This window comes from Nerophis ophidion, linkage group LG12 (genome assembly GCF_033978795.1).
Source record: "Nerophis ophidion isolate RoL-2023_Sa linkage group LG12, RoL_Noph_v1.0, whole genome shotgun sequence".
Classification (NCBI taxonomy): Eukaryota; Metazoa; Chordata; class Actinopteri; order Syngnathiformes; family Syngnathidae; genus Nerophis; species Nerophis ophidion.
The window spans coordinates 46,232,604-46,247,460 of record NC_084622.1 but is presented as its reverse complement, the minus strand read 5'-3'; the positions used below and the strand labels follow the sequence as shown (position 1 = coordinate 46,247,460).

The window sequence follows — 14,857 nt, the reverse complement described above, 5'->3', positions numbered from 1 at the left end:
AGTAGGCCCCGTTCCCCTCTGCCTCCCTCTTAGTCCCAAGGTCAAAAAGGTCATGTTCAACAATACTTTTTTACAACCATTATATTCAAGTAATGTTCAAACAACCATTGCAGACCAAGGATGTTGAGTACTGTGGAGTTTTTTTGGTATTATTGCTTTCCATTATTATCTTTATTTTTCTTGTGATAAGGTGGCGACTTGTCCAGGGTGTAACCGGCCTTCCGCCCGAATCCAGCGACCCCCACGTGACCCCAAAAGGGACAAGCAGTACAAAATAGATGGATGGATCTTTATTTTTATTTTTTTTTAACCTGACCTGCCCATCCATATGAGCAAATATTGTTGACCTAAAAGCTGTGGTATACTTCATCTGTTGCATTGTTGTATTATTAATAACATTGTATCTCGCTTATGATTGTGGTTGTACAACCGCATTCAATTCTATTGAAAATGGCTTCCTGATATTTGGGTTTCATTGTAGATGTGTAAGAGGGGATATAAAATGTAGAACTGCCTTAGGCAGCAACAACCTAATGATGTATTTAGACTGAAATGAAGGAATTCCATTTAAAAGGACCTTAAACATACCACACATAAAAAATGAAAATTATGTCACTGACCTCTGGTGGTCATTTATTGTACTGCAAGGGAAAGTTCATGCATAAAAGACAACCTTGCCCCAATGAAAAGATGAGATATTTGGGCAAAGTGATTGTGAATAACACAAGTGTGTATGTGATCTCCTACACAATAAGCTTCTCCTTCTTTGCTTGCTTAGTCAGACTCTCCAGCAGGTTCTTGTCATCCTTATCTGGAAAACAACATGGAATCACTGTGCATGTTCTGTAACACATGTTTACAATGAAAAAGGCAGAGTTCAAACACAAGAAAAAACACACAAAAATTAGAGGTATTGTACTTCAATTAAGGAGAATTATAAACTAATAGAAAAAGAAAATTTAGCTTGTCAAGACTTTCCAAAACAAGTAAAACTAGCTAACCCCAATGAACCCAAAAATACCTTAAAATAAGTTTATTTTCACTAATAACAAGTGTACTTTTCTTGATAGAAAAAAATAGACCTTTTTTCTCAATATGTTGAAAACATTTTCTAAATGAAGTAAATGCCTGTGCTGTTATCTTGACATAATGATATGTGCTCGACATCACATTTCTTGAAACCAGCAAACTTGTAGTAAAAACTAGTTTATTTTTCTTAATGGAAAGGCAAAAAGACAACCGCTTGTTACTCTACGAGCCGCTCAGGTACATCATATTGTCTAAAAATGTATTTTATTTCATATGTATATATTTTTATATATATATATATACATATATATATATATATATATATATATATATATATATATATATATATATATATATATATATATATATATATATATCTTGATTGGATTGTCCAGAGAATAGTGCTCGATACCGTGGTAGAGCGCAATATGTAGGTGTGGGAAAAAATCACAAGACTACTTCATCTCTACAGAAGTGTTTCATGAGGGGTTCCCTCAATCATCAGGAGATTGAGGGAACCCCTCATGAAACAGTTCTGTAGAGATGAAGTAGTCTTGTGATTTTTTCCCACACCTACATATATATATATATATATATATATATATATATATATATATATATGTGTGTGTGTGTGTGTATGCATTATATACAGTATATATATGTATGTACAATAGTTTGACATGTCACATGTGAAATGTTTAAATATTAACTGTCAGTGTACTGTACTGTGCCAACTATACTACTATATGAGTACGTATTTAGTAGTGTTTCATTTCGAATAAAACAGCAAAGTCCATTTGGCTGTCATCTGTTTTAATTATGAGACACGACTGTGTCAAAGTCATGATTTTTGTATTTCATGCTTGAAATAACAAATTATTATTTTGAAAAAGCAGTTTTGTACTTGTGAGTGTTGATGACCCAGCTTTGCAACACTTGATATTCTGGTTTCAAGCATGTTTTACTCAATATATGTCATACAATTTCAGCAACAAGTTGTAATATTTTACAAACCCCGTTTCCATATGAGTTGGGAAATGGTGTTAGCTGTAAATATAAACAGAATACAATGATTTGCAAATCCTTTTCAAGCCATATTCAGTTGAATATGCTACAAAGACAACATATTTCATGTTCAAACTCATAAACTTTATTTCGTTTGCAAATAATAACTGTGGCACTCTCTTGTGGCGGCTTGAATGACCTTCGGGACCCCAGCTGTCAGGTGATACAATTCTTTTATTTTGATTGGTTTGCTTTTTCAGCAGTAAAAAGTTTTAAGGCTTTTCAGTCCAGCGTGTCTCTGCTTCCCGGGTCTCCTCCACCCCTCATGGTCTCCAACGCTGCTGATTAAGAGACAGGTGATTAGATAACTCGTTCCAGCTGAGAAATCTCCTCACCTGTCGTTGCTTTACAGCCGGCTCCTGCACATGCCCCGCCCGCAAGGGACACGTGGACCACGCCCCTTCCACAATAATTAACTTAGAATTTCATGGCTGCAACACATGCCAAAGTAGTTGGGAAAAGGCATGTTCACCACTGTGTTACATCACCTTTTCTTTTAATAACACTCAATAAACGTTTGGGAACTGAAGAAAATAATTGTTGAAGCTTTGAAAGTGGAATTCTTTCCCATTCTTGTTTTATGTAGAGCTTCAGTCCTTCAACAGTCATATTTTACGCTTCATAATACGTCACACATTTTCGATGGGAGACAGGTCTGGACTGCAGGCGGGCCAGGAAAGTACCCGCACTCTTTTACTATGAAGCCATGCTGTTGTAACACGTGGCTTGGCATTGTCTTGCTGAAATAAGCAGGGGCGTCCATGATAACGTTGCTTGGATGACAACATATGTTGCTCCAAAACCTGTATGGACCTTTCAGCATTAATGGTGCCTTCACAGATGTGTAAGTTACCCATGCCTTGGGCACTAATACACCCCCATACCATCACACATGCTGACTACAACACACTAATACACCCCCATACCATCACACATGCTGGCTTTTGAACTTTGCGCCTATAACAATCCGAAGGGTTATTTTCCTCTTTGTTCTGAAGGACACCACGTCCTCTGTTTCCAAATATTAGTTGAAATGTGGACTCGTCAGACCACAGAAAACCTTTCCACTTTGCATCAGTCCATCTTAGATGAGCTCAGGCCCAACCAAGCCAGCGGTGTTTCAGGATATTGTTGATAAATGGGTTTGGCTTTGCATAGTAGAGTTTCAACTTGCACTTACAGATGTAGCGAGCAACTGTAGTTACTGACGGTGGTCTTATGAAGTGTTCCTGAGTCCATGTGGTGATATCCTTTACACACTGATGTCGTTTTTTTGATGCAGTACCGCCTGAGGGATCAAAAGTCCGCAATATCATCGCTTACATGCAGGGATTTCTCCAGATTCTCTGAACCTTTTGATGATTTTACGGACCTTAGATGGTAAAATCCCTAAATTCCTTGCAATAGCTCGTTGAGAAATGTTGTTCTAAAACTCTTCGACAATTTGCTTACAAAGTGGTGACCCTCACCACATCTTTGTTTGTGAATTACTTAGCATTTCATGGAAGCTGTTTTTATAGCCAATCATGGCACCCACCTGTTCCCAATTAGCCTGCACACCTGTGGGATGTTCCAAATAAATGTTTGATGAGCATTCCTCAACTTTATCAGTATTTATTGCCACCTTTCCCAACTTCTTTGTCATGTGTTGCTGGCATCAAATTCTAAAGTTAATGATTATTTGCAAAAAAAAAAAAAAAAAAAAAAAAGTTTATGAGTTTGAACATGAAATATGTTGTCTTTGTAGCATATTCAACTGAATATGACTTGAAAAGGATTTGCAAATCATTGTATTCTGTTTATATTTACATCTAACACAATTTCCCAACTCATATGGAAACGGGGTTTGTACTAAGATAATTTAGGACCAAAACAACAAGTAAAACACTTTAACATAAAATCTGCTTAGTGAGAAGAATGATCTAATCAGACAGAAAATAAGCAAATATCAACTTTATTTGAGATATTTCATCTTACTTAGATTTCAGTTTTTGCAGTCTACGTCTTTCGCCTTCTGTGTACAACTCACCGAAGACGACCAGGCTGCACGAGCACCTCGCCGTCCCGAGTGGATTCTCCAGCACTAGAGTGTACTCGCCACTATCCTTGACAGCGCAAAGAGGAATCACCAGAGTGCACACTCCATTAGCCGTGCTCTGCCAAAAGCCATTGCGGTCCGACATCTTGGATTGTCCTTTGTACCAGGAGGTCTGTGCTCACAGGACAGCACATTGCAAAGAGTGCACGTTGGAATATATTGTGGCGCTATACCTGCGGCGTTGGCATGCCCTGAAAGGCACAGCTCATGGTGCAGTCGTGGCCTCGTCGCACGGCGTGGTCCTTCAGGGGAAGAAGGAAAGAAGGTTTCGCCTGACGGGGGGGTGCAGCATGTTCTTTCAGGCGAAGGCTGCTGATGCACTCTGGAGGACAAAGGCGCAGGAAACTCACACTCAAGTCACATATGAATGGCAAACAGAATGGGAGAACCACAAGGGTCTGTTCTTGCTCCATTGTTGTTCCCGCTGGATATTAATCAAATCTAATCAACTTTATTTATAAATAACAATTAAAGGCCTACTGAAATGAGATTTTCTTATTCAAACGGGGATAGCAGCTCCATTCTATGTGTCATACTTCATCATTTCAACATATTGCCATATTTTTGCTGAAAGGATTTAGTAGAGAACATCCACCATAAAGTTTTGGTCGCTAATAAAAAGCCTTGCCTTTACCGGAAGTCGCAGACGATGACGTCACCGGTGTGAGGGCTCCTCACTTCCTCACATTGTTTACAATCATAGCCTCCAGCAGCAAGAAGTCGCAGACGATGACATCACTGGTTGTAGGGCTCCTCACGTCCTCACATTGTTTACAATCATAGCCTCCAGCAGCAAGAAGTCGCAGACGATGACATCACCGGTTGTAGGGCTCCTCACTTCCTCACATTGTTTACAATCATAGCCTCCAGCAGCAAGAAGTCGCAGACGATGACATCACTGGTTGTAGAGCTCCTCACTTCCTCACATTGTTTACAATCATAGCCTCCAGCAGCAAGAAGTCGCAGACGATGACATCACCGGTGTGAGAGCTCCTCACGTCCTCACATTGTTTACAATCATAGCCTCCAGCAGCAAGAGCTATTCGGACCGAGAAAGCGACAATTTCCCCATTAATTTGAGTGAGGATGAAAGATTGTGGATGAGGAAAGTTAATGAGGCACTAAAAAAAAAGAAGAAGAAAAAAAAAAGAAAAAACGACGGCTCCAGGCGGAGGCAGTGGAAGCGTTTCAGATGTAATTAGACACATTTACTCAAAAAAATCCCTTATCTGCCTATTGTGTTGATAGTATTTTAGTGAAATTATATGAGTCAAGTCATAGCTGAAAGTCGGATGTCAGAGAAAGCCGACGAGGAGCCAAGATCACAGCTGCTTTTTGAGAGCTACAGGAGAAGGTCCCATAATCCACCGATGTCTCCGGTAAGAACCGACAATTTTCCCAACCAAAAACTTATGTATTGACGGAGAGAAACATTATCACTTGACCGCTCTGTGTTAAAGCTGCACAACAAAAACGGTATAGCTCGGTTGGTAGAGCGGCCATGCCAGCAACTTGAGGGTTGCAGGTTCGATTCCCGCTTCCGCCATTCTAGTCACTGCCGTTGTGTCCTTGGGCAAGGCACTTGACCCACCTGCCCCCAGTGCCACCCACACTGCTTTAAATGTAACTTAGATATTGGGTTCCACTGTGTAAAGCGCTTTGAGTCACTAGAGAAAAGCGCTATGTGAGTAAAATTCACTATATGAGTAAACACCGGCTGTGTCTCGGTTGCTAAAGGCAGCTGCAATCCACCGCTTTCTACCAACAGCATTCTTCTTAGACGTCTCCATTATTAATTGAACTAATTGCAAAAGATTCAGCAACACAGATGTCCAAATTACTGTGTAATTATGCGATGAAAAGAGACGACTTTTAGCCGCAAGTGGTGCTGGACTAATATGTCCCCTCCAACCAATAACGTCACAAACGGGGCGGTTTAGCTCGGTTGGTAGAGCGGCCGTGCCAGCAACTTGAGGGTTGCAGGTTCGATTCCCGCTTCCGCCATCCTAGTCACTGCCGTTGTGTCCTTGGGCAAGACACTTTACCCACCTGCTCCCAGTGCCACCCACACTGCTTTAAATGTAACTTAGATATTGGCTTTCACTACGTAAAGTGCTTTGAGTCGCTAGAGAAAAGCGCTATATAAATATAATTCACTTCACTTCACAAACACGCGTCATCATACCGCGACGTTTTCAACAATAATTTCTTGGGTAATTTAAAATTGCAATTTAGTAAAGTAAAGCGGCCGTATTGTCATGTGTTGCAATGTTAATATTTCATCATTGATATATAAACTATCATTGATATATAACATCATTGATATATAAACTATCATTGATATATATCATCATTGATATATAAACTATCATTGATATATATCATCATTGATATATAAACTATCATTGATATATATCATCATTGATATATAAACTATCATTGATATATATCATCATTGATATATAAACTATCAGACTGTGTGGCTTTCAGTAGGACTTTAACATTGGCCACAAGGGTAGTACAATAGGCAGGTTAAAAGAAAACACAAGAAAAACGAGCAAACACAACATAAACAGAGCACGATAAAAAATATATATATATAAAAAAAACAGGCTTACTAAGGCTTGAGTAATCCTAAATAACGCTTAATGTTAACTGTATGCAAATGCTTTTCTATGCGAAATACACCCGTACTGTGTTGTTGTTGAAGGGAAATCAAGTGTGATGTGTCTGTCAAATCAATGCACTGCTTTTTTCCCATGTTGTTGTGGCTGCTGGTGGCAGGAGCTCAGTGCTCTTGTGTCATCCTTTTGTGTTCCTCATGGTTTCCTCCTCTTTTCATACAAACTCCATTTCCATATGAGTTGGGAAATTGTGTTAGCTGTAAATATAAATGGAATACAATGATTTGCAAATATTCATTAACTTTAGAATTTGATGCCAGCAACACGTGATATAGAAATTGGAAAAGGTGGCAATAAATACTGATAAAGTTGTGGAATGCTCATCAAACACTTATTTGGAACATCCCACAGGTGTGCAGGCTAATTGGGAACAGGTGGGTGCCATGATTGGATATAAAAACAGCTTCCCAAAAAATGCTCAGTCTTTCACAAGAAAGGATGGGGCGAGGTACACCCCTTTGTCCACAACTGTGTGAGCAAATAGTCCAACAGTTTAAGAACAACCTTTCTCTAAGTGACATTGCGAGAAATTTAGGGATTTCAACATCTACGCTCCATAATATCATCAAAAAGTTCAGAGAATCTGGAGAAATCACTCCACGTAAGCGGCATGGCCAGAAAACAACATTAACTGACCGTGACCTTCGAGTTCTCAGACGGCACTGTATCAAAAACCCACATCAATCTCTAAAGGATATCACCACATGGGCTCAGGAACACTTCAAAAAAACACTGTCACTAAATACAGTTCATCGCTACATCTGTAAGTGCAAGTTAAAGCGCTATTGTATACATTTATCAACAACATCCAGAAACGCTGCCGGCTTCTCTTGGCCCGGGATCATCTAAGATGACTGATGCAAAGTGGAAAAGTGTTCTGTGGTCTGACGAGTTCACATTTCACATTGTGTTTGGAAATATTCGACATTGTGTCTTCCGGACCAAAGGGGAAGCGAACCATTCAGACTGTTATTGACGAAAAGTTCAAAAGCCATGGTATGGGGGTGCATTAGTACCCAAGGCATGGGTAACTTACACATCTGTGAAGGCACCATTAATGCTGAAAGGTACATACAGCTTTTGAAACAACATATGCTGCCATCAAAGGGCCGTCTTTTTCATGGACGCCCCTGCTCATTTCAGCAAGACAATGCCAAGTGTTACAAAAGTGTGGCTTCGTAAAAAAAAGAGTGCGGGTACTTTCCTGGCCCGCCTGCAGTCCAGACCTGTCTCCCATGGAAAATGTGTGGTGCATTATGAAGCATAAAATAGGACAACAGAGACTCCGGACTGTTGAAGGACTGAAGCTCTACATAAAACAAGAATGGGAAAGAATTCCACTTTCAAAGCTTCAACAATTAGTTTCCTCAGTTCCCAAACGTTTATTGAGTGTTGTTAAAAGAAAAGGTGATGTAACACAGTGGTGAACATGCCCTTTCCCAACTACTTTGGCACGTGTTGCAGCCAGGAAATTCTAAGTTAATTATTATTATTTGCAAAATAATATATATAAAGTTATGAGTTTGAACATCAAATATGTTGTCTTTGTAGCATATTCAACTGAATATGGCTTGAAAAGGATTTGCAAATCATTGTATTCTGTTTATATTGTATATGGGTGTTGAAATTATGTTTTTGTTTGGTTGCTTGTCTATGCATGCTGCAATTGTGTGCGCGCAATATATATTATTGGTCAATAATTTTTAGTTTTTGTTGTTGTTTTACTTTTGTAAGCTGGATGTAGAAATGGCACTGCTGGAGTGGCAGCTGGTTGCATCAGTTCTGCTGTTTTAATGTCTTTAATCTCCTTTATGCTCTTTGATGTTTTCCTGGTACACACATGTTCATGTGTGCTATGGCTATGAGTTTTTGGGGGTTTTTTCCCCTTGGCCAAAGTTTTTTCTTTTTACTCACATCCGCTCACCCTACCTAGAGTTGACCTGTTTCTCACCTTTTTTGTAAGGGGTGCCGGAAGTTGGCAGACCCATCAGCAATCCTGTTCAGTCTCCCTGTAATTTTTGTCTGGATTGTGCTGAAAATCTTAATTTCCATTTGAGGATTAATAAAGTACTTCTGATTCCGATTCTGATTCAAATGACCAAAATATGTGAATATTTCATGTTGTTATGAATGTGCCTGCTCATACATTACTTAACAGTGTGTATATAAAACATTGATGGGGGGGTTTTCGAGCGCTTAAAATACGGAATAGAGCGAATCCCAACACCTCCATTGTAATCTGACTTTTTCTAGCATGTTTTTTTAAAACATAGAATATATGTGTGTTTGTCTCACGTAAGGTTTGAGAACAATAGGCAAAATTCCCCAAAAAGGGCAGTTCCCCTTTAAGTGAGCAAAAAATAGAGAGCGCACTTGAGTTTGTTTTCATAAATATATGTAGATCAACAGAAGGCCCACAATACTGGAAGGAGAAGATGCAAGTATGATTATTCAGCCCTCACTGTGTGATTCATCAAAACTCAAATTGTTCTGCGGCCACTGCTTTTTTGTCTTTATTTAGTACGTCTAGAAAGGACGTGCAAACTGACAGTTGGCGGGAAAAGTCTGTGAGAAAGGAGGCGACTGTGCTGTGTATGCTTGTCAACATACTTGGACTGTTCAAAATGAATGAATCAATCAGTCAATGTTGATTTATACTGCCCTAAATCACAAGTGTCTCTAAGGGCGACATCTTCGGTTCCGATCCCACATCAGAATAATCAAAATTAAAATATGAGACAATAAAATATTACACAATATTAGTCTATTTAGAAACATCATTTCCTAATGATATTGTATTGCTGTATGCCTTAAGGAGCGGAGTAAAACAAATTGTATTAATGCATTTTGATGTCTGCTGGCGTCTTTTAAACAGTTACTTTTTAAATACATATGAAAAATACTTCTTGCAATATGCATTTTCTTGTGTCTGGAACAATCCAGGGCATTACGCTTTCAGGTAGTGCCAGCATCATCCAGGGTAAACCTTCAGCACGCTAAGAAAGTGGGTTTCTATTGTAGATGCACTGCAGCACTGACGTACGGTAAATGAGTGTCTCCATAGTGTTAGCCGCAAAACACACTCAAACACTTCATTTAAAAAGGCCAATCTGCACCAATCAACAGTTTTAAATGTAGCTTTAGTAGATCATACACAACACGCCAACTAATAGTACACGCGATTTTATAGTTTGCACACGCTGTTTAGCACGTGGTATTTGGATCTGAGTAGATCAGGCCAAGGGTATTGTAATTATTATTTGGCCTAGTTTTTCGTCTGCCTTCTTCTTCCATATTTTTTAAAATCGGATTCAAACCATTCCACTTTCACTATGTTCAGCTTATTTATGATATGTGTGCTATCTGTTTTATAATTTTGAACAATCTCACATTTCTCAGGAATTCCACATTTTGCAGGGCATACAGTTGTGATTAAAAGTATTCAACCCCCACACAATTTTGGTGTTTTAGCAAGTTGGACATTTATTCCGTATTTTGTTTATAGTCATATCAAATAAAGATGTGTCAAATAGACAAATGCAACTTAAATTCTAACACTGTATTTTACTAAATACCAAAAAAGGACATTTTTCTCAATATCTCATTGACAAAATGATTCAACCCCCTGGTTCCATGCATCTTTAGTACTTAGTAGAACACCCTTTGGCAGTAATGACATCCTTCAAAGGTGATACATAAGCTTCTTGCAAGCATCTCCAGTATTTTAGCCCATTCCTCTTGGACAAAGGCCTCCAGTTCATTCATATTCTTGGGCTTGCGTGCTGCAACTGTCTTCTTCAAGTCCCACCACAGCTTTTCTAGAGGATTTAGGTCTGGCCACTCCAGAGTCTTCCAGCCCTTCTTCTGCAACCACTCTGATGTTGATTTGGAGGTATGCTTGGGATCCTTGTCCTGTTGGAAGGTCCAACGTCTCCCAAGCCTCAGCTTCGTCACTGACTTCATGACATTTGCAGCTAATATATCCTGCTAGGAAATAGAATTCATAATGCCTTGAACGCGCTGGAGATTCCCGGTACCTGAGGCAGAGAAACAGCCCCAGAGCATGATTGACCCCCCACCATGCTTAACAGTAGGCAAGGTGTTCTTCTCTTTGTAAGCTTCATTTTTTTCTCCTCCAGACATAACGTTGATTCATAGGCCCAAAGAGTTCCACTTTTGTCTCATCACTCCATAGAACAGTTTCCCAAAACCTTTGGGGTTTGTCCAGATGATTTTTGGCATACTGGAGTCTATTTTCCTTGTGCCTGGTAGTCAGAAGTGGAGTTCTGGCATGGAGGCCTTCATCTCGTAGTGCGCGCCTTATTGTCTGGGACGAAACCTGCGTTCCCCCTCTGCAATGTCGGGTTGTAGTTCCTCAGCTGTTACCCGGGGGTTTTTCACCACTGTACGCTCCAAATACCGGACAGCATCCTCTTTCTACCACGCCCAGGTAGTGTTTCCACTGTGCCTTTAGCTTTAAACTTGCGAATTATGCTCCCAACTGTGTCTCTTGGAATGTGTAATGTCTTTGCTATTTTCTTATATCCATATCCTTTCTTATGAAGAGAAATGACCTCCTCTCTTGACTTCTTTGACCACTCCCTGGACTTCACCATGTTGCAAATACACCATTGACCCACTACAAGAAGCTGAGCGTCACAGTCTTTTTCAATCCGTTTAATTGTTGCTCGTTATGGTTCTAATCACATCTACAGGTGTTTTCAACACCTGATTGAAAAGGCTTTATTCAAATTCTGTTCTTAAGAGTTATGATCTTCCAGGGGTTGAATAATTTTGTCAATGAGATATTAAGAGAAATGACACTGTTTGGTATGTTACAAAATATAATGTTGTAATTCAAGTTGCATTTGTCTATTTAATGCATCTTTATTTGAAAATACGGAATACATGTCCAACCTGCTAAAACACCCAAATTGTATGGGGGTTGAATAATTTTGATCACAACTGTATTTTCCCATTTGAAATGATTGGACAATTTTTCAAAAGTCCACATTACCAACATTTCTCACTGTCAAATTATTCCACTCATCCTGTACATTAAAAACCGACCGTTTTCGGAATTCTCACCTTTTCCTTCCGCTATTTTCACACGTTTTTCTTTTAACGTTGTCTCCCAAATTTTTCAACATATTTTAATCATTCCATAATCAAAACATCAGGACTTTGAAGCTATACATTTTTTTTAAATTCCCAGTTTTCCCGGATTCCTCAAAATTTCCTCCATCCCAAAATCAAAATGTTCCTTGATGATGTTAGTCAGTTGCGAGAATGCTATCTTTTAAGCATATTTTTGTTGGCACAGTCAAAAATAGTGTTTCCTTACACATGCTAACAGTTAGCATATATTTTTTAAGCTGGTATGTACCTCAGAGTTAAATACTTTGTTACTTTGTGCATGCTAATTGTTTTGCCCATTTTGCATTTACAGTTGAGAAGGGCGTCATAGGGCCCATTCTTGGGTGGATCTCGCATGAAAGGAGGGGTGGGAGAGATTAATAATTTTGCTACAGTCTGCTGAAAAAGATGGAAAGCGCCAATTTACATAGCAACTGACGTTTTGCTCAAAGTTGGAATTTCCGCAAAACAAATTCTAAGGTATTCCACACTCTACTGCCACCTGGCGGCTAAAGTGGATAGTGCACCTCTAATTCGTCACGTTTCATGTGTCCGGTAAACTGCGACAAATGGGGCCATATGATTCCCATTCCTAGTGTATACACCTAACAGTCTTGATGCTATCCGGCTAGCGTGCTAAATGTTATTGTTTCAGTTCGGCTTTTCAGCATTCACTCACAATTTCTGCCAATATTGCATTTTCTAGCTACTCTTATTATTTTGATCATCCTATTAGCCTCATGTGTGATGCAAATTAGCACATGTGCTAAAATACTCAATCTTCTTTGTCCAATGTAACTTTGATGTCCACGTCAAATAAACAATAAATTGGCGCAAAAAATATAATTCTCTTCCTCATTACATGGATGATCTTTTTGAAAGTGTGTTGAAAGCCAATTAAACAGAAAAAACAAAAGAAACAAGTCCGATACCTCTTTCCCTGGCGATGATGAGCGCTTGACTTGAGTCTAAGGGATCACTGTCTCCGATAGAGTTGTGCGCTACGACCCTGAAGTAGTACTTCCTCCCCGGCAGCAGTCCGCTGACGGTGTACTTGCTGCTGAAGACACACTCAGCCATGGTAAACCACGAAGGAGTGCTGCTGTCTCGCTTAAGGATGACATAATGGACTCTATCATAATCCTCCACCAGGTCTGGAGTGTGATCCCACTGTAGGGTCACAGTCCCCGGGACCTCTTCCACCCAGTGGAGGTTCTTTGGGGGCCGAGGAGAGTCTGACAGCAACAGGAGAGGTTTTTATTAATAAACACATCACCAAAAAAGAAATGGGAAAGAAAAGAGTCCTGACAAACCTGCAACGCTGACATTGACGTTATAGTGCGCCTCTCCGAAGTCGTTCTTCAGGTGGACACGGTACTCTCCAGAATCACTGCGCTGGGAGGAGGGGAGGAGAAACTGGGAGTGATTGTTGCTTTTGGTGATGACTTCTCTTCCTGAGGTGATGCTGCCGTCTTTGAACCAGGTTACAACTGGCGGGGGGGAGGCCTGTGGTTGCAAAGCAGGTTTGGACAAGGCGTTCACGTGTAGCTTCCAGAGGCATCATGCACTGATTTCAACCACGTTTTACAACTCTTTTTATATGTGTGTGTGTATGTTTGACCATTTTACGCTAAGGCAAACACATGTCCTCTTTTTTAGAGGATTAATTAAAGGCCTACTGAAATGAGATGTTCTTATTTAAACGGGCATAGCAGCTCCATTCTATGTGTCATACTTCATCTGAGGTCCTCTCCAAGGTTTCTCATAGTCAGCATTGTCACTGGCGTCCCACTGGATGTGAATTCTCCCTGCCCACTGGGTGTGAGTTTTCCTTGCCCTTTTGTGGGTTCTTCCGAGGATGTTGCAGTCGTAATGATTTGTGCAGTCCTTTGAGACATTTGTGATTTGGGGCTATATAAATAAACATTGATTGATTGATTGATTGATATAAACTATCAGACTGTGTGGTCGGTAGTAGTGGGTTTCTGTAGGCCTTTAAGTGTATCTAGTAAGTAAGTAAGTAAGTAAGTAAGTAAGTAAATTTGATTTTTTAAGCGCTTTTCACGGATCAAATGACAAAGCGCTGTACAAAACGTAGGTGAAGTAAAACAACAATTCAATTGAAACCACAGGGGCAACATCATAAAAAGAATACAAAGTAGTTTAAAAATGATAGTTAAAAGGTGCATTGACTAAAAGCTTTACTAAAAAGCGCAGTTTTCAAATGTTTCTTAAAAGTGTCAAAACAGTCAAGATCACAGGGGGAATGGTGCAAATTGTTCCAGAGTCTGGGAGCTATAGTCTGGAATGCCAGGTCTCCAGGGGTTTTAAAACCAATTTTGGGGATATTTAGAAAACCCTGGCCTGAAGACCTGAGGCTGTGCCCTGAAGAGTAGGGGCCCAGTAAGTCGGTGAACAGAACTTAGCCAGAACGTAGCTACTTGTCTTGTACACTACTCTTGATTCCCTGGATTTGGACTGTGTTTATTCTCTCCCGTATTCCTTCCTGTCTTCTTACTGCCTTCCCAGATCTCGACCTCTCGCCTGGACACAGACTCTAACGCTCGCCCTTGACCTTTTACCTGTCTATAGACCTGGACAGCCAGAGCACCTGAGTGCTCCTGAGGGTGGATTGAAGTCACTTCCTGTTCCGGTAGCTGAACTGGTGCTCGCAAATTTTACTCCAAATATTTAAGTTTAATAATGTAAGGAGGAAATTTGCAATTAATTTATCAAGTGAATGTCTGGAGTAACTAGCCGGTGCGCTGTTACAAAGACGAGATGGCGCCCAAGGCTGATTATAGCGAACTTAAAAAGTCAATCGACACTCTGATCGAGGAAGTTG

At 39.9% G+C, this 14,857-nt stretch overlaps 1 protein-coding gene across 1 annotated transcript in view; it reads right to left on the bottom strand.

Annotated features, from left to right (window-relative positions):
- Positions 1–617: 617 nt before the first annotated feature.
- Positions 618–14,857, bottom strand: part of LOC133562842 (immunoglobulin superfamily member 22-like) — a 53,909-nt gene continuing 39,669 nt past the window's right edge. Inside the window, exons 20-25 of the mRNA XM_061916649.1 lie at positions 13,326–13,518; positions 12,975–13,247; positions 10,208–10,239; positions 4,366–4,512; positions 4,124–4,304; positions 618–811 (exon numbers count right to left, since the gene is read on the bottom strand). Of these exons, the coding sequence (XP_061772633.1) occupies positions 744–811; positions 4,124–4,304; positions 4,366–4,512; positions 10,208–10,239; positions 12,975–13,247; positions 13,326–13,518 (894 nt within the window). The 3' untranslated portion in view covers positions 618–743. The remainder of the gene's footprint in view (positions 812–4,123; positions 4,305–4,365; positions 4,513–10,207; positions 10,240–12,974; positions 13,248–13,325; positions 13,519–14,857) is intronic.